The sequence below is a fragment of the Mandrillus leucophaeus genome, unplaced genomic scaffold, assembly GCF_000951045.1.
Source record: "Mandrillus leucophaeus isolate KB7577 unplaced genomic scaffold, Mleu.le_1.0 Scaffold666, whole genome shotgun sequence".
NCBI classification, from domain to species: Eukaryota; Metazoa; Chordata; class Mammalia; order Primates; family Cercopithecidae; genus Mandrillus; species Mandrillus leucophaeus.
In genome coordinates this window covers 1,090,553-1,110,613 of record NW_012107208.1, presented here as the reverse complement: position 1 = coordinate 1,110,613, position 20,061 = coordinate 1,090,553, and the positions used below count along the sequence as shown (strand labels likewise).

The window sequence follows — 20,061 nt, the reverse complement described above, 5'->3', positions numbered from 1 at the left end:
TCTTCTTCAGTTCTGCTGTGATCTTAGTTATTTCTTGTCTTCTGCTAGCTTTTGAATTTGTTTGCTCTTGCTTCTCTAGTTCTTTTAATTGTGATATTAGGGTGTCGATTTTAGATCTTTCCAGCTTTCTCTTTTGGGCATTTAGTGCTATAAATTTTCCTCTATACACTGCTTTAAATGTGTCCCAGAGATTCTGGTGCATTGTGTCTTTGTTCTCATTCGTTTCAAAGAACAACTTTATTTCTGTCTTCATTTCGTTAATTCTCAGTAGTCATTCAGGAGCAGGTTGTTCAGTTTCCGTGTAGTTGTGCAGTTTTGAGTGAGTTTCTTCATCCTGAGTTCTAATTTGATTGTACTGTGGTCTGAGAGACAGTTTGTTGTGATTTCTGTTCTTTTACATTTGCTGAGGAGTTCTAATTATGTGGTCATTTTAGAATAAGTGTGATGTGGTGTTGAGAAGAATGTATACTCTGTTGATTTGGGGTGGAGAGTCCTGTAGATGTCTGTTAGGTCCACTTGGTCCAGAGCTGAGTTCAAGTCTTGAATATCCTTGTTAATTTTTGTCTCATTGATCTAATATTGACAGTGGAGTATTAAAGTCTCCTACTGTTATTGTGTGGGAGTGTAAGTCTCTTTGTAGGTCTCTAAGAACTTTCTTTATGAACGTGGGTGCTCCTGTATTGGGTGCATGTATATTTAGGATAGTTAGCTCTTCTTGTTGCATTGATCCCTTTACAATTATGTAATGCCCTTCTTTGTCTCTTTTGACCTTTATTGGTTTAAAGTCTGTTTTATCAGAGACTAAGACTGCAACCCCTGCTTTTTTTCTTGCTTTCCATCTGGTTGGTAAATGTTCCTCCATCCCTTTATTTTGAACCTATGTGTGTCTTTGTGTGCGAGATGTGTCTCCTGAATACAGCACACCGATGGGTCTTGACTCTTTAGCCAGTTTGCTAGTCTGTGTCTTTCAATTGGGGCATTTAACCCATTTACATTTCAGGTTGATATTGTTATGTGTGAATTTGATCCTATCATTCTGATGCTAACTGGTTATTTTGCCCGCTAGTTGATGTAGTTTCTTCATAGTGTCAATAGTCTTTACAATTTGGCATGTTTTTGCAGTGGCTGGTACCAGTTGTTCCTTTCCATAATTAGTGCTTCCTTCAGGAGCTCTGGCAAGGCAGGCCTGGTGGTAACAAAATCTCTCAGCATTTGCTTTTCTGTAAAGGATTTTATTTCTCCTTCAGTCATGAAACTTAGTTTGGCTGGATATGAAATTCTGGGTTGAAAATTCTTTTCTTTAAATGTTGAATATTGGCCCCCAGTCTCTTCTGGCTTGTAGGGTTTCTGCTGGGAGATCTGCTGTTAGTCTGATGGGCTTCCCTTTGTGGGTAACCTGACCTTTCTGTCTGGCTGCACTTAACATTTTTTCCTTCATTTCAACCTTGATGAATCTGATGATTATATGTGTTGGGGTTGCTCTTTTTGAGGAATATCTTTGTGGTGTTCTCTGTATTTCCTGAATTTGAATGTTGGCCTGCCTTGCTAGGTTAGGGAAGTTCTCCTGGATAATATCCTGAAGAATGTTTTCCAACTTGGTTCCATTCTCCCCATCAATTTCAGGTATACCAGTCAAACATAAATTTGGTCTTTTCACATAGTCCTATATTTCTTGGAGGCTTTGTTTGTTTCTTTTCACTCTTTTTTCTCTAATCTTGACTTCTTGCTTTATTTCATTAAGTTGATCTTCAATTACTGACATCCTTTCTTCCGCTTGATCAGTTCAGCTATTGAAACTTGTGTCTGCTTCACGAAGTTCTCGTGGTGCGTTTTTCAGCTCCATCAGGTCATTTATGTTCTTCCCTACACTGGTTATTCTAGTTAGCAATTCGTCTAACCTGTTTTCAAGCCTCTTAGCTTCCTTGCATTGGGTTAGAACCTGCTCCTTTAGCTCGGAGGAGTTTGTTATCACCCACCTTCTGAAGCCTACTTCTGTCAATTCGTCAAACTCATTCTCCGTCCAGTTTTGTTCCCTTGCTGGTGAGGAGTTGTGATCCTTTGCAAGAGAAGAGGCGTTTTGGTTTTTGGAATTTTTTATCCTTTCTCCACTGGTTTCTCCCCACCTTTGTGGTTTTATCTACCTTTGGTCTTTGATGTTGGTGACCTACAGATGGGGTTTCTGTGTGGATGTCCTTTTTGTTGATGTTGATGCTATTCCTTTCTGCTTGTTAGTTTTCCTTCTAACAGGCCCCTCAGCTGCAAGTCTGTTGGAGTTTGCTGGAGGTCCACTCCAGACCCTGTTTGTTGGGGTTTCACCAGCAGAGGCTGCAGAACAGCAACTATTGCTGCCTGATCCTTCCTCTGGAAGGATCAAGGGGGCACCCACCAGATGCCAGCCAGAGCTCTCCTGTATGAGGTGTCTGTCGTCCCCTGCTGGGAGGTGTCTCCTAGTCAGGATACACAGGGGTCAGGGACCTACTTGAGGAGGCAGTCTGTCCATTATCAGAGCTCAAACGCTGTGCTGGGAGAACCACTGCTCTCTTCAGAGCTGTCAGGCAGGGACATTTAAGTCTGCTGAAGCTGCACCCACAGCTGCCCCTTCCCCCTGGTGCTCTGTCCCAGGGAGATGGGGATTTTATCTATAAGTCCCTGACTGGGGCTGCTGCCTCTTGTTCAGAGATGCCCTGCCCACAGAGGTGGAATCTAGAGTGGCAGTAGACCTTGCTGAACTGTGGTGGGGTCTATCCAGTTCAAACTTCCCCTTGGCTTTGTTTACACTATCAGCATAAAACTGCCTACTCAAGCCTCAGCAATGGCGGACGCCCCTCCCCACACCAAGCTTGAGCATCCCAGGTTGATCTCAGGCTGCTGCAATAGCAGCGAGGATTTCAAGCCAATGGATATTAGCTTGCTGGGCTCCGTGGGTGTGGGACCCACTGAGCCAGGCACCGGAGGGAATCTCCAAGTCTACCGGTTGTGAAGACTGTAGGAAAAGCACAGTATCTGCGCAGGAGTGTACCGTTCTTCCTAGTACTGTCTCTCAGGGCTTCCCTTGGCTAGAAAAGGGAAATCCCCGACCCCTTGCACTTCCCGGGTGAGGTGATGCCCCTCCCTGCTTCAGCTCGCCCTCCGTGGGCTGCACCCACTGCCCAACAAGTCCCAATGAGATGAACCAGGTACCTCAGTTGGAAACACAGAAATCACCCACCTTCTGCGTGAATCTCACTGGGAGCTGCAAACCAGAGCTGCTTCTATTCGGCCATCTTGCTGGACCCTCCGCTCATTTTCAACTCATAATTTCTTAAGCAGGAGAAAACGTTAGTTTCTCTAAGAGTTAAAGAATGCATTCCTTCAGAAATTGAATCCTTGAGGGTGTTTTTTTTTTTTTTCAATTGCAGTAGAAAAACTTTCTGAACACACTAAATAGTGTTGTAAAAACATTACGTTATCTGACTCCTATACATATTGATACCTGACTTCCACTTTTGTTCTGTAAACAGGACTGCTAGGCGGTTTGCTACTCTTTTTGTGAATATCAATGTGACCTCTGAGCCTCATGAAGTGTCTGCCCTATGGTTCTTGTGGTATGTGAAGCAGTGTGGGGGCACCACTCGGATATTCTCTGTCACCAATGGTGGCCAGGTATGGTGTGTATGTGTCTGTTCTGAAACAAGAGCTTCATCTGTGATTTTGCTTTCTCCCAGGGCAGTGTCTTTAATAATTGCTTCAGTATTTTGAAACATGAATAATTAGCAGCGTGAAATTATCTCAAAAAATTTTCTGAAAAAAAAAATTTCTCATTTCCTTTTGTCACTCCTGAAAAGGAGTTCACAGATAAAGAATGTTTCATTTTGAATTAATTAGGTTTTGAGAATTAAGTTGCTTCCTTTTGGTGGCAGGTAAAATTAGGCTGTTTATGTAGGAGAAGCTAAATTCCTAAAATAATTTCCAAAATTCTAGAAATTGTACAATTATTGTACTTAAAATCATCTCTGTTCCAGATACCAGGTTTCTGTCCCATCTGTTTATCAGATTTATTCTTTTATGTTAACTGTTACAGAATGGAAGTGACTGTTCTTCCTTCTAATTCACACAAGTGATTATGGCCACTCTTGCAATAGTAAATTCTGCCTTTTGGATTCTTAGTTTTTGCTACCCACTTGAATTTGCCCAGTTTCCATATCATTTCCTTTATTAATAAGTAGACTTATTTGGTTCATTGGCTGGACACATGGCGAAGCCAGAATCCTAATTCCCCAGACTCTGAGATTCTCTGCTTCAACCCTTTCTGTTATCCAAAGAGAATGGGTATCTCTGTTCTATAAATGTTGTGCTTGGATGGTATGAGGTTTAATTAGTAGCAGTTTACTTCTAACTTAGGTTCTCTGAGTTCCCGAATTCTGAGTGCACAGTACAAGGTATAGAGTCTTTCTCTACCAAATGAATTATTCCTCTCCTGAGGAGGTCACCGGAAATCCCCAAGTTCTTGTGACACCAAGAGTCATTGCCCATTTGACCCTTAGCTTTGACAAACGCAGGACAGTTGCATTTTTTAAGTGTCTTTACTTACAGGCAGAAATGCCAGATTACTCCTTTTAGCCAGTATTTTACTTTCTGAGGTATTTTGATTCATATTTGATATTTGTGTCCTTCATTCAGAGGAGCCAGGATACTTCTAGCCAAATTCTACATGACCTTTTGGAAAATATGGTTCAGATGATTAATCTCAAACCATGATCACAATATTTTTCTAAAGAACTTAGGCTTATCCTATAATTTAATTCAACAAATACTAGACCTGGAGGGGTGGACAGTGAACAAGACAGAAACAGTTCATGGTCTTTCCACCGCATTAAAACTCAAAATAACTCTTAGAAAACAGACCAGATTGGTCCGGGTTTCTTGAAGAAAGACGAATCATGAATTTAGGTCTGAACCACTATGGGAATTTTTTTCCTTTTTTTAAATTAATTTTTGAGACAGAGTCTCACTTTGTTGCCTAGGCTGGTCTCCAACTCCTGGGCTGAAGCAGTCCTTCCGCCTCAGCCTCTCAAAGTGCTACGATCACAGGCATGAGCCACCATGCCTAGCCAGGAATATTTGTTATGAAGAACTTTGGTATTGTCATTAAAACAGTAGCCAGTTACAAAAGTGCAAAAATCACTGCATGGCTGCTTATGCAGTTTTCTGGAGGAGCATGATTGAGGAATCTGTTAAGTGGTGGGCTGTGCACTTCTAACCATTTAAAGAATCTTCTGGCCAGGTGCAGTGGCTTACACTTGTAATCCCAGCACTTTGGGAGGCCAAGGTGGCTGGATCACCTGAGGTCAGGAGTTCGAGACCAGCCTGGCTAACATGATGAAACCCCATTTCTGCTAAAAATACAAAAAATTAGCCAGGCGTCATGGCACACGCCTGTAATCCCAGCTACTCGGGAGGCTGAGGCAAGAGAATCACTTGAACCCAGGAGACGGAGGTTGCAGTGAACCGAGATTGTGCCATTGCACTCAGCTTGGGCAACAAGAGTGAAACTCCATCTCAAGAAAAAAAAAAAAAAAGAATTTTCTATAATAGGCTAAAAATATCCTTCTGGTTCTTACCAAAAGCATTGTGTTAAGGAGTTACCTTCTTAGATTAAGCTGGAAACATTTCCATGGTGATGATAGCAGAAGGCAGGGGGTAGAGCACTTCTGGTCTTATAAGGGCCGCTCAAGAGAACTATTTAACAATATCTAAAGGAACAAGCAGATGCTTAGCCTTCACCCTCTGCCTCCACCTTGAAACTTACAGATAGTTTTGCAAAAAGTTACTCAAGATCTGATATTCCGATTCTTTTTATTTTTGAGATGGAGTCTAGTTCTGTCACTCATGCTGGAGTACAGTGGCGCAATCTTGGCTCACTGCAACCTCCGCCTCCTGGGTTCAAGTGGTTCTCCTCCCTCAGCCTCCCGAATAGCTGGGATTACAGGCATGTGCCACCACGCCTGGCTAGTTTTTGTATTTTTAGTAGAGATGGGATTTCACCATGTTAGCCAGACTGGTCTTGAACTCCTGACCCCAGATGAGCCACTGCACCTGGCCCTTCTTCCCATTCTTAGAACATCATTTGGTGGTGACTAGTAGGACATGACTATCCCTAAAAGCACCCTGTAACTTTGTCTATAATATGGCACCATCTGCATCCTTACCTGCCTGGATAACTTCAGCCCAGAACTACAGGAATCAAAGGAAATTAGAAACCTCATCCTCTGGAGTAAGCACAGTGCCCGCCCCTTCCCAGGGCTCCCTCCACACCCTGCACTCTTGGGCATTTGAAGCCCACAAACTCGCTGATATTCCCACTTGGTCAGGGCAGCATTGGCATAGTGGAACATTTCTTCTGGTTCTGTGATTTTTATAAACTTTAATGGCTTTTCTTTGCTGGAAGCTGTGCAGGGAATGATCATTGAATTGTCTTGGCCAACTCTGCCTCTGTCCTAATGAATTCTTCTGACAGTTAAGTGTGCAGATATTGGAGGTGTGGCCTGTGACTTTCTGGAGGTTTTCTAATCAGTAGCCAATAGGATTTTCCTTCCTTGGGCTTTCATAATGTTTCCTGTCCTACCTACCTCCCCCTGTAGGAACGGAAGTTTGTAGGTGGATCTGGTCAAGTGAGCGAACGGATAATGGACCTCCTCGGAGACAAAGTGAAGCTGAACCAACCTGTCACTCATGTTGACCAGTCAAGTGACAACATCATCATAGAGACATTGAACCATGAACATTATGAGGTAACTCGGTTAAGTCAAAAGGAGCATATAGTAAATAGGCCTTGTGTCTTTTGCAGCTTCTAACCAGATACAATGCAAGCAGTAGCATAATTAATGCTGACATGTTTCCGCCTCAGTCTTCCAAATTACCAGCCTTGGTTGACCGACCTTGATCTGTTTTGTTGCCTTACAGTTGCCTCATTGTCTCATTTTGTATGTTTTTACTGCTCAATGTTGTTTAGAAGTGATAAAGATGATTTTTCATGCCTGCTGCACAGACTGCAGCTCACATTTGAGGTAATATTTTGCTTGTGTGTGTCTTAGTGCAAATACGTAATTAATGCGATCCCTCCGACCTTGACGGCCAAGATTCACTTCAGACCAGAGCTTCCAGCAGAGAGAAACCAGTTAATTCAGCGTCTTCCAATGGGAGCTATCATTAAGTGCATGATGTATTACAAGGAGGCCTTCTGGAAGAAGAAGGGTAGGCTGCTATTATTCATGTTTAAACTATTATATGAAGAAATCACACTGTTTTAGGATTATTGAACAGAAAGTATTGAACAGAAACAAAGTATTTTCAAATTGGTAGGAAAAGGGTTAGAAATCTTGGTCTGTCAATTTCCTCATATCCTTGGCCACACATAATTACCCCAAGAGCACTTGTTGGCAATGAGAGGGAAGAAGGAGATCACATCAGTAATAAGGCCACCATTGCCCTGGCTCCTGGCATCTGTCCTGCTTCTTACTTTTCATGAGCAGAGTGAGGTCAGCAGGCACCATGGAAAGAGCACTGCATTGAAGTTACACATTCCAGGACTTCGCTTGCTTGCTAGCATCAGACTGTAGGTGTAAAGTGGTGACAGTAATACCTACCACTAAGGTGTTGTGAGAATTAAATGAGGTGGGATCTTGGACTTAGAAAGTATCCCAGATATGGTGGCTATTGTTGATAAGCATTCTGGTTATACTCATCAGATTCCCTCCTGCCACTTCTTCCCTGGATTGGGTCGTTCCCTCCAGCGCAGCCCTTCTCTTTCCTCATGTATGCTAGGAGCCAGGGTCATCTGACCATTTTTGTCATGCATTGGTTGGTCATAAGCCCTTTAGGTAAAGGTGATGGAGATGGGTCATTTTCTGTCTGTGGGTGAATAGACATCTTTATATATTCAGTGTGTGTATTTAACAAGGCATAGCATCTAGGATTGGGGCCAAGACCAAGAGTTTAAGATTTGCCTTCCTCTTAAAAAATAGTTTATATATATTTATGTGTGTATGGGTGTGTCTGATGAGCTTGGTCTCGATCTCCCATTGATTTTTCTCCTGGTTAAGATTACTGTGGCTGCATGATCATTGAAGATGAAGATGCTCCAATTTCAATAACCTTGGATGACACCAAGCCGGATGGATCACTGCCTGCCATCATGGGGTAAGTTAGAGCTGGCTGTTCTACATTTTCCAAATTGTGTTGATGTATTGGTGTGGATGCTGTCAAAGTATATTGCTTTGGAATTAAGCTCAAGCAATGATGAATAATGCTATCAAAATATGTAATGTATTAAAATACTGCAGTAATGTTTTGTGTGTAGCACAAGAATACTGGGAAACTTTACTAAACTTGACACCATTTTGAACTTGTACCCATGTATGTCTTTCTCTCACACAAAGCTTACATGTTGAGGACAGAGTGAAAAAAAGCAGCTAGACAGGCAGTATGGTAGCCACCCCTGCCTACAGGCAGAATGTCCACAGCCATTCTGAAATGAGAACTAACCACTTTATTCTATCAAAAAATTCTAAATGGAGGGGTTCTCGGTTTTATCCTTTTCTCCATTCCAGATATCTGCTACATAGCAGATGTTAGTTGTGACCCTAAGATATAAGATAGCTGACCAATTAGGAGGCACAGTTCAGAGTTGAGCCAGGCCTTGATTGGATGGCATGGCAGTTTTTCTGGTGGGTCACTCTAGTTATCCTTCACCAGTGGTGCTTCACTTAACCTCTGAAGTGTGCAGATGTTCCAGGATCTGGTTCTGTGTAGGGAAAATGAGAGCTCTTCCCTTCTCTTCCCATTCCGGCACACAGCTGCCCTACTCGATGGGGGTTAGGGAGAAGGAAGTGGGGTCTCCACAAAGGAATTGCTAAGGAGTTCCAGAGCCTCCCTGTTGCCTGCCTTTTGGCCTCCTCAAAAACTATGCAAATAAAAGGCGATCTGTTCTGCCACTCTGTAACAAAAGAACATAGCTTCAGTAGCAATCAAGTGACTTTTAAAGGGGAGACCAGTGGTCTCCCCTTTACCCCTGGGAACTGCATACCTCTTGCTCAAAGGGAAAGGTGAACTCATGCACATCATGTCATTGAAGGAAAATGACAAAGGCAAAAGGAGCAGACCCACATCCCAGGGAACTTAGAAAGCAGGTTGTGCTGCTGGGTTACTAATGAGACGTTTTATAACCACCTCTCTCACTGTAACAGATAAGAACACCAGCCTCCCTGAGAAAGGCAGGTGCTTACAACATAATGACCGTTGGAATAACACATCCTCTTCATCTCTAACCCCAATGGGCAGAAAAGGATATAGGTTGTTTGGGTAGTTTGACATCATCTTCTATATGCCAGAGAAAAGCAGGAGGTTCAGGTACAGGTTTCAGGAGAATGTCAGTGAAGACCAATCCAACTGTGAATGGAAGAGCATTGATGTTTTTCTTGCCCTAGGAGTTAGATATAGTGATGTCTTCTGCCATTTTGGGCTTTCTTTCTTTTTTTTTTTCTTTTTGAAAGTAGAACTCAATATTTTGATGATTTTACTGAAGATAAATAGTATAAAAGGAAAATGTTAAACAGTTGTGTTCTGTGGACAGCGGGGCTAAAACAAATATAAAATAATAATAATTGGTTATAGAGAACCAAGTATAGAAGATGAGAGTTTCCTTGGAAACTGAGAAATAGCAAAATAATCTGTTTCTTGGCGATGTGGTGTTAAAAATTAAAGCTACCATTTATTGAGCGCTGGTTGTGGGTGCAAGTTTTTATGTGTACAATGCTTTTGGGCTTTCTTCAGCATTATTATTAACTAGGTTATTCAGGGCTCAAATAACTGACCCGCTGTTAATGGAGTTATTTAGGCAATTCTTAGAAAGTGATATTCTAATTTCTTTCATCTTGACACTTGCCTCCACCCTGCTCTTTGCTCATGGCCACAGCCACGAAAACCTTGAAGATAGGGGTGGTAATTGCCCAGCACTGTGTTTCTAATAACCTTTTGGAAACTAGAAAGGACGTTGTACTTTAGAACTGTGAAACGTTTCCAACACAAAGCCAGCATGTTTAATTTCCTCAATAAAACACCAAAGTAAGTTAAAGCTTATTTATCCATAGTTGGGATTAGATCAAAGAGATTATTTCATTCATGACTTGAGATTTGGCAGAAATAACCAACACTAACTGCCCTTTGGGAAGGGAACTGTAAAAAGTATACAAGACGAGTTGACTAAAAATGTTTTCAGATAAATCATTTAATCTTTTATCAGATATTGATGATTAAAAAATACTATATACATCTAAACATACTGATTCTTACATAAACCCAAAATCTAACTAAAATGATCAATAACAAGCTGTAACTTAAGGCGTTAAATCATGCAAAATTATGACTATATTCCATAAAGTTCAATAGTTCAGATTTCCTAAATAGTCCACAGCTTTCTCTGAAATGCTATTCTCTGCATTAACATACGTTTTTGCTTCTCAGAGTGATCTCAAATAACAGCCCTAAAGGAACTACCAATCCAATTTGAGGAACACTTTAATTTGGGGGTAGGGAGAGGAGGAAATATCTGTTTTTTGCACTGATCTATCTGTCCTTTTGGTCTTGAATAAAAGAAATACACATTTAAAAATTTTTTAATGGAAAAATAATTTCATTGTCCTTTAGATCATTTGGATTTTTTAAAGCTTTCTTTGTTTTTTTTTTAATTGAGACAGAGTGTCACTCTGCGGCCCAGGCTGGAGTGCAGTGGTGCGATCTCCGCTCATTGCAAGCTCTGCCTTCCGGGTTCACACCATGCTCCTGTCTCAGTCTCCCAAGTAGCCGGGACTACAGGCACCCAACACCACGCCCCGCTAATTTTTTGTATTTTTAGTAGAGACGGGGTTTCACTGTGTTTGCCACGATGGTCTCGATCTCCTGACCTCGTGATCCACCCGTCTCGGCCTCCCAAAGTGCTGGGATTACAGGCGTGAGCCACAGCGCCCAGCCGAACGCTTTCTAATAATAGTATAACTAAGGACTTCATGTCACAATTAAATTCTTTTAAATATACATGCAGTTAGTAATATCAGTATAATAAATAGAATCTATTTGATTAAAGGGGAGCAGGCAGGTTATAACTGAGCTTTATTGAGTTACTTTATTTGGGGACTATATCAGGTCAGTTTCCAGGGAAGCTGACACAGAGCTGGAGATTTGGGTGCTGGAGGTTTATTGGGAAGTGCTCTGGGAATGACTACCTATGGCGGAAGGATTAAGCAGAACTTGAGCTCCAGTGTTGTCCCAACAAAGGCCTCCCCCATTCCCTTGGAAGTTCTGGAGCTGGGTGGCCCTTCAGAGTTGTCTTCAACTGCATCTAGGTCAGGACAACTCTGGGGAGGGGTGGGACCTTGAGCAAGGCATTCTCTGCTGTCCGGTCCAATTACTGGGGAAGATTTCAGCTGTGAGCTAAGAGTGATGATTGCCTGGTCCCAAAGGGAGGCCTGGGGGGCCCACCGTGGCCTCCACTACAGACACATGTTTATATTTGTTTTTCCAGCTTTGATAACGTATTTGGCAGAAGGCAACAGTCATTACCAGAATAATCATTTAGCACAACATTAATTCATTCAACATTTGATTTCCTACTATATGCCAAAAATCATGTTAAACTTTAGAAGTAAAATATTGAATAGGAGGTCACTGGTCATGTAGGGAATCACAGCCTAGCAGGGGTTTTGGACACACAGGCAGACTAAAGACAACATGGCATTTGCCCTAGTAGAGGAGGAGAGTCTGAGAGAGTTCATTTAATGCTGAATAGCTACAGGTTAAGAATACTTCAAAAAGAAAGGGCAGCTCTTAAGATAAACAGCTGTAACCTGATCATTCAATGTAACCTCTCTCTCCAGCTTCATTCTTGCCCGGAAAGCTGATCGACTTGCTAAACTACATAAGGAAATAAGGTAAGAGATTTATAACTGAAAAATAGATGAAAAAGTTAGCTTTGTATTGTGTTTTTGCACTGACACTAGTAGAATAACATGAGGAAAAACACAATACTTCACAAATATTCTCAAAATTCCAACAAACCAACCTTTTGTATTTTGCTATAGCCCTCTTGACCTAGCCCTTGCCCATGTGCATATATTAATTTTACATGTTTGTGTTTATTTTACAGTGGTTAAGAGGTAGGATTTCCCTGTGAGATGGATGGAGAAAATAATATAAAATATTAGCTGTGAAAAAAGCTGTAAAAACCGAATCCCAATCCCCTTTCAAGGCCATAATCCTTTTCTAAGATTCTCTGACATGGACTTTCTAAAAAGTGTATTTTAACTTGTAGCAACTTGTGTACATGAAAGTATTCACTACTGATTATCTGGGACACAGTTCTGATGTTCCCTTATCTGAAAGTTTCCTAATATAAAATTTATTTTAGGACAGTGGCTTTTTGTTTTGTTTCTTTCTCGCTTTCTCTTTCTGTCATGGTATATTTGTTTTGTTTTGTTTTGGAATCCTTTGTTCAATTAAAATCTTACCTGGAGAGGTTAACCTTTTAACATCAGAGTTATTTGGCTGTTGGAGGGATGCCTCTGGGTAGCCCTAAAACCTCTGCTAGCTTTTAAAGAGGTCCAATACATACACAAAAATACAGACTTTTCTCTGAATGTAATTAAAAAAATTAAACAGCTAACCCATTAGCAGCCCTTGCTTTGGGAGTTACTCTGATGACTTTAGAAGTGGGGGAAAGGCTGCAGAATGAGTTCCTACATGTGCACATGGATTTGTTTATTTGAACAACCGTGAGATTCAACAATCTCATGGTTTGCATGTAAGCTTTACATGGAAGAAACTCCCAGCTTCAATCCCTGTCAGGTTCTTCTCTGTTCACTGTAAGTGGTAAATGGTTGAATCTCAACAACCATGAGATTCAAACAACCATGAGATTGTGGAATCTCATGGTTGTTAAAAATTAACTCTACTCACTCAATAGAGGAGGGATTTGGGGTCCAGTGATAGGGAATGATTTGTTCAAGGCTCCATAGCTAGTGTCTTAGTGCATTTGTGATACTGTAACAAATGCTTGAAACTGGGCAATTTATAAAGAATAGAAACTTATTTCTCACAGTTCTAGAGGCTGGGAAGTCCAAGATTATGATGCCAACAGATTCAATTCAGTATTTGGTGAGAGCCTGTTCCATAGGTAGCACTTTCTCACATGGCAGAAAAGGCAGAAGGAGGAAGGACAAAAAGGGATGAAGGTGGTGTCCTCACTTGGAGGAAGGCAGAAGGGCAGAAAGGGCCTAGCTAGTTCCCTCCAGCCCGTTTATAACGGCACTAATCTATTCATAAGGGCAGAATCTTCCTGATTTCATCATTTCCCCAAAGACCCCACCTCATAATACCATCATCTTGGAGGTTAAGTTCCAACATTTAAATTTTGGAGGGACACATACATTCAAATCATCGCAGCTAGCTTGTGACAAAGTCTGGAGTAGCATATAACGCATACTTTTTCATTACACCACACTAAGCTGACATTTTCTTTTGGATTTCCTGCTTTCCCTCCTTATTAATAGTAAAATAAATACCAGCCTCTAGGTAGACATTTGGTTATGATTCCACACAGTGGCTGAACTTCTCAAAAGTTCTTGTAAGGCAAAACCCTTACTGAATATGTCATTGACAAAAACAGTGGTTCCCAGATCTGACTGCATCAAAATATCCCAAAGGATGTTTGGAAAATACGTTTTTATAAGACTTATATATTGTGATTGAGTAGATTTGAGGTGGGGCCTGCCTATTTGTATATTTCAACAAGGCTTTCAGGTGATTATGACAAGCAACCAGATTTAGAAACCAGTGAATAAGTTCAACAAGATGATTTGAACAGTGGCCTCTTTTGGCCATCACTTAGGTTCTGTTATTTTTAGAACCAAATTAATCAATCAGTGCATTGTTTTAACATCCTTGCCTTACATATCTTTTCCAAAAATTTTTAATTTTAAAGGGAAGAAGGGAAAAGGAAAGATAATTTCCTGTGTTTCTATGAACTCATCCTTGGCTCTTCTAATAATATGAAATACAGTAAATAATGACTTATAACTATTATAATTGTTTTTAACATTCATGAATGAAAACTAACTACAGTGGAGGTTGATTGGATTTCAGGTTTCACTCTGCTTTAATAAAAATTTTATTACACATCCAGAAAGTAAGTTAAGCAGGCCTGGCGCAGTGGCTCACACCTATGATCCCAACACTTTGGGAGGCTGAGGCAGGCAGATTGCTTGAGTGTAGAAGTTGAAGACCAGCCTGGGCAACATAGAGAAACCCTGTCTCCACAAAAAATAGAAAAATTAGCCAGGCATGGTGATATGTATCTGTAGTCCCAGCAATTTGGGAGGCTGAGGCGAGAGGATCACCTGAGTCCAGGGAGGTTGAGGCTGCAGTGAGCCATAACCATGCCACTGCATTCCAGTTTGGGTGACAGAGTGAGACCCTATCTCAGAAATAATAGTAATAAGTTAAGTACTGTTGAGCTTTTTTAGAATGATCATTGCCGATACTTTCATTTTCTAATTAACTCAAAATGTCTGAATTATTGCTTGTAACACCCTTGTGAAGTAGATGTTAGAATCAGTCATCTCTTCATAGACTATGCAAAGAGGGTACCATAGTAGGCTGAGGATGGATTTTGACTGAACAAATATTTCCTGAGTACCTGCTATGGGCAGATTACTCAGAAGCGTAGAGCCTTACCCTGCTATTAATTAGCTGAGCAAAATCAAACAAATCTCTGCAGTTCCCTGAGCCTCGGTTTCCTCATCTCTGAAATAAGGGGCTTGAATCAGGCTGAGAGAGACAGACAGGCAGACAGTAGTCTTGAGACTTCTTCCCATTATTCCTTTCCTTTATGACTTTTTATGTATAATGTGAGCAGCTCTTTGAAGGAAGCCAGACTTTCTCTGACTGTCCTGAAATTTAACTATCCACCTAAATATCCATCTAATGTTGCATGACATCATCTCAGGAGTGGCATTTGACTCTCCCTTAAAACCTTCCATGGAAAATGGTGACAATAAGCAAAGTTTATAATCCGCCTCCTCCTCCTGACTTTATACCTATGAGGTGAATGTTCTGGAAGTTATATAAATGGTATAAGTGTGAGGATTTAGATAAATTTATAAGGTTACACTTTATCCCACATTATTCAGAGAGATTGGGGGCATGTCTTTAAAATATTTTCTAATGTAATTGGCAACATAAAATTGTATATTTCTAAATCTCGATTTCTTTATTACCAGGAAGCTTGAGCTCCCCCCGCCCTGCATAATTTTGTCTCTTCAGCTTTTAATACTTGTCTTATAGATTTGACTCAAACCTTTTGCCACATTTTTAAGCAAATATTTTTCCAGTTGCTTGTTATCCCTTAACAAATATTTTAGAGCATTTTCAAATGTTTAAACTATATTAAAACTATAAAAGGTAAATAGGAAAAGTATATAACTGGATCAGTGTGAACCTATGCAAACAAATCCAGAAATAAAACCATTAATTTCTAAAACAGGTGATTTTAGTAAATTAGACCTTTTAAAAAAATTCACCATGAGTAGTTGTGAGCTAAAATGTATTTCATTTCAAAAAGAGTTTATATAAGTACAACCACTAATTTTTTCAGACATGAAAATACCATGTTCTGGGCTAGTCATTTAGATAATGAATTATGAGAATAACGAAAGGCTGTGTTTGAGGTAACATTAGCATATTGTGCCCATCCCTCAGATACACTTTGAAATACTGTGGTCCACAGATCATTCTATCAAGTGACAAATTCCTAGACTGAAATGACTGTAGATACTTTCTGTATAGCATATCTTATGTTATGCTTAAAAGATTAAATGAGCTTTATATGTTTGTAGGTAATTAAAACACAAGTATAGGATAGTTGAAAGACACCATCACTTATACTATAGACTTATAAAAGAGATCATTTTAGAATTCTGTGTATTCCAGAAAAGTTATATAGAATCAGTTCCTAAGACTGGCTAAACTTAATTGAATCCATTTTTCCCATTTTTATCTCAAGCAGATATCATATTAGGTAGTGAAAGAGGCAAAAATGTAAAAAAGAAAAGAATAATTCCATTGAATCCTCAAATTAAATGACTATTGAGGCATCGAAAGTTAATTTGAGCGCAGGGATTCCTGGAACTGCTCATTTGTGCAGTTACAGAAAGCCATGGATTTTAATTTTTCTGTAATAAATCTGGTTGATACCAAGAGCTCTAGAACTCACTGGATTTATTCTATACCCATCAGTTACTCCTTCCCTAATTTTTTTTTTTTTTGGCTCTGTTTTATAGGAAGAAGAAAATCTGTGAGCTCTATGCCAAAGTGTTGGGATCCCAAGAAGCTTTACATGTAAGAAACTCCCAGCTTTAATCCCTAGCAAGTTCTTCTCTGTTCATTATAAGTAGTAAAGCAAAGTAGATTCTGATTTTCTGACAGTCTTATGAAGAGCGTATAAAGCGATATGCTTAACTTGGAGGATAAACTTCAGCAGTCACAAAAGGTCATTAAAAGCTGGTGTTAGATGCATGTAATTTCTGACACAGCAACTCCTTTGGGCTGTTTAAATGTTCACTAGATAACTGGCAGCCAATTGTAATGAGAGCCTAGAGCTGCAGGGATTATGTCAAGAGTGGGTGAGATGGGTTCCCAGAACAGTCCTGTCCTCAGTCAGTGTCACTTACCTGCTACACAATTAAATTCCAGATATGTCATCATTTGTTGGCAAAGGCAAAGTAGTATGGTACTTGACAAGATGGACTGAATCTAGAGTCTCTTCCCAGGTCAAAGTCATACTAATTTATTTTTCCCTGTGTGAACTCAATTCACAACTCATTTAGGAATATCAGTGCTTTCAATCCACCACTGAAAGCAATTAGGAGAATGAAATTACGTCTTTTTGGAAAAAATACCAATAGCTGGGGGCTCTTTCAGGGGTTTGCCTCTAAACTGTTCAAATAATAAACTTTGTGAATGTGCCAGGGAAATTAGAGAAGGTTCTCTCATGTCCCCTAGGAAACATTTTTCATCTGAATTGCCCCTTTTTAGTGGAATTCCCATCATTCATGTTTCCAGCTTAGAGAAGGGGTTGGGAAAAAAGTCTTTCTTAGACATTTGTTTGTCTTCTGCCTCCTCCTTCCCACCCTTTTCTTAGCAATAATGCCTGGTAGATGGGGAAGTAAAGTCTGTTATTAGAGACTCCAGAGATTTGAGCAGACCTTTCCACAAGCTGAATTGTTGATGGGGTTTCCTATAGACTTAGCTCCAAAGACTTCAGAATCTGCATGGATGGATGGATACCCCTCTCTCCCAGATACTGGAATACTTCCATGTCTTCCCTAATCAAGAAAATGGGAAGAGCAAAGGATACATGTTTTGCCACATGGTCCGTCACAAAAGGCCATTACTTGGTACTCTCATGTTTCCCCTTAAGTGAGTTGGAAAAACAGGATCTTCTTTATTTTCTTGATGTAAACTTTTTGTTAAAGCAACGATATTGTTGACTTGCAGCATTTCAGCTTTGTTTTCTCTTTTGCATTTTCTTCCCCACTGAACTGCAGCCAGTACACTATGAAGAGAAGAACTGGTGTGAGGAGCAGTACTCTGGGGGCTGCTACACGGCGTACTTCCCTCCTGGGATCATGACTCAATATGGAAGGTATTACACAAGCACTATGCCAATTAATCCAAGACCTGTGCCAAATTTAAAAGGAAAAGCAGAGTTCAATGGGAATTCTAGAAATAGTTGTCAAAATCCCCATTTCTTATGTCCCAGATAATACTTGTATATTTCTGGATGTCCATAGAAAAATAAGGATGTCATTACATAGAACAATAGCTGTCAGCATATAGAACAACAGCAGAACAGTGGGGAGGATTTCAGATGTGAACAGTGCTTGTGAGAATGAAGCAAGCTGCAGTGTCCTCCAAGGGGCCTTCGTGAGCTCAACTTGACATTTTAGTCTCACATGACTGCCTTAGGCTCCTTGGCGCCAGTCAACACAGAACAACATTGGACGTTGTTTATCCAACATGTCTGTCTTGCCTACAGAGCATCTGCAGACAGTTCTCTTCAGGGGAAGAGTCCTCACTGTGTACAGTTGAGGTGTGAGGAAATGACATCCACGTGGGGTGGGGAAGTCCACCTTGACCTAGAAGCCCCTTGCCCCATGGAAGCCATTATCTCTATGCTTCATAGGCATAGTGTCCAGTAACTTGCTCAGTTATAAGACTTGCTCAGTTACAAGAGATACCACACTCAGGGAAGCCCAAAGTGATAGCCTCCTACCAGGAATTTACAATTCATTTAGAGTTCTCCCAGCCTGGATGCAGTTTACTAATGTGGGGGCGGGAGGGGAGGCACTTTTAGCATAAGTGGTGCTGCCTCCATAGATGGCATTACACCTTCATCTGGTTTCCAGAGAGACAGAGCTAGAATGTTAATACAAGGTCACATTTGTCCACCGAAAAGGAAGAAGTATTTATTAACCTTTTTGTTACAGGAGGTTTTGGTCTGTTTTTTTTTTTTTTTTTTTTTTTTCCTTCTTAAGTGATTCAAATCGCCTTTGTTTAACAATAGCAGGATCGATGAACTGGATTAGTTCTGGCATCAAAGTAGAAGTCTTAGAAGACAAGACTAAGATAAGGAATAGATGAAGCCCAGGGTTCTGGAATTGGAAAAAGGAGTGCCAGCGGGTTGAGATGAAGGCCATCAGGGTGGGGGGCAGGACGTGCAGCTTGGGAGAGTTCATGAAACTAGCTGTGGACATGGCAGGAGTCAAAGCCAAGAAAGTTGGAGGGGATAGCTGTCCATTCAGTCCAGCCCTTCTTTGTAAGAGGAGACCCATTTCCTTGCCCTCAGCCAGTCCCTAGAGAAGCTCAGAGAAGCTAACTGTACAGAGGTTGTTTTCTTAAAGAGACACACCCATATAATGTCTCAGGTCTCTCCTTTGCCAGAAATGACAGTTAACGTCCCTGTCTTCCCACTTGCCACTGTAGTTCCTCCTGACACACTGGGAGTGCCTGCAAAGCTGGATCTGTGGCTGTTCTCAAGAAGGGTGTACCCTCCCCCGAGAAAGACAGGAGAGGGAGAAGAATGGACTGCCAACAGGAAACATAGCAAAGAAATCTGATTTGGGGATTGAATACATGTTCTTATATTCCAGCTCTGGCTGGCTTGGCAAAGGTCAACATCCCCTTTAATGATTGATGATCTGATGGCCTGATTCTCCCTGGCTTGAAAGTTCAGATCCTCTATGCAGACCCAGAAAACAAAAAGTGACCCTTCACCTTGGGCTAAGTCATACGGGTGTTTTTTAAACAGTCCGAATTTCTGTGCCTTCTGCAGACTAAATGAGGGCAGTGCTTGGCTCGTTTACCCTGCCCACCTTCCCAAGTAACTCTGTGTAACCTCTTGGTTCCCTTGAAGGGTGATTCGTCAACCCGTGGGCAGGATTTTCTTTGCGGGTACAGAGACTGCCACAAAGTGGAGCGGCTACATGGAAGGGGCAGTTGAGGCTGGAGAACGAGCAGCTAGGGAGGTAAGCAGGAAAGCCCAGGCTCTCTCCCTCCTGAGTCACGGCAACGTTTTTGGCATCTGGTCTTGCTAGTTCTGGACACTGATAGAATCTGTATGTCCATTTCTCTGCCCCTCACTCATGGGGCTCATCTGTGGCTAGCAGGGACTTGAATCTGTAGAAACTATCCAGCCTCTTTTCATAATACCATGGTCACTTTCTTTCAGGTCTTAAATGGTCTCGGGAAGGTGAAGGAGAAAGACATCTGGGTAGAAGAACCTGAATCAAAGGTCAGTTTGGTGGCTCTGGGCACTCTCTCTCCTTAGACCCATCATGGAACATAAAACTCACATCTCCCTTCTTCTAGCCTCTGATTTAATTATAGATGCAACTCTCCCAGGGGTCTCCATGCGTGGACCTTGCAGATGTGTTTTGTTCCTCCATGTCAGCATGAGTTTTTTGCTCATGATCT

At 41.1% G+C, this 20,061-nt stretch overlaps 1 protein-coding gene across 2 annotated transcripts in view; it reads left to right on the top strand.

Moving 5' to 3' along the window:
* The window catches only part of MAOA (monoamine oxidase A), an 84,068-nt gene that overhangs the window by 61,559 nt on the left and 2,448 nt on the right, over positions 1-20,061 (top strand). For both annotated transcript variants that reach the window (XM_012001606.1, XM_012001607.1), the window contains 9 exons: positions 3,501-3,642; positions 6,621-6,770; positions 7,074-7,233; positions 8,082-8,178; positions 11,910-11,963; positions 16,368-16,425; positions 17,634-17,731; positions 19,502-19,613; positions 19,817-19,879. In XM_012001606.1, the coding sequence (XP_011856996.1) occupies positions 3,501-3,642; positions 6,621-6,770; positions 7,074-7,233; positions 8,082-8,178; positions 11,910-11,963; positions 16,368-16,425; positions 17,634-17,731; positions 19,502-19,613; positions 19,817-19,879 (934 nt within the window). The remainder of the gene's footprint in view (positions 1-3,500; positions 3,643-6,620; positions 6,771-7,073; positions 7,234-8,081; positions 8,179-11,909; positions 11,964-16,367; positions 16,426-17,633; positions 17,732-19,501; positions 19,614-19,816; positions 19,880-20,061) is intronic.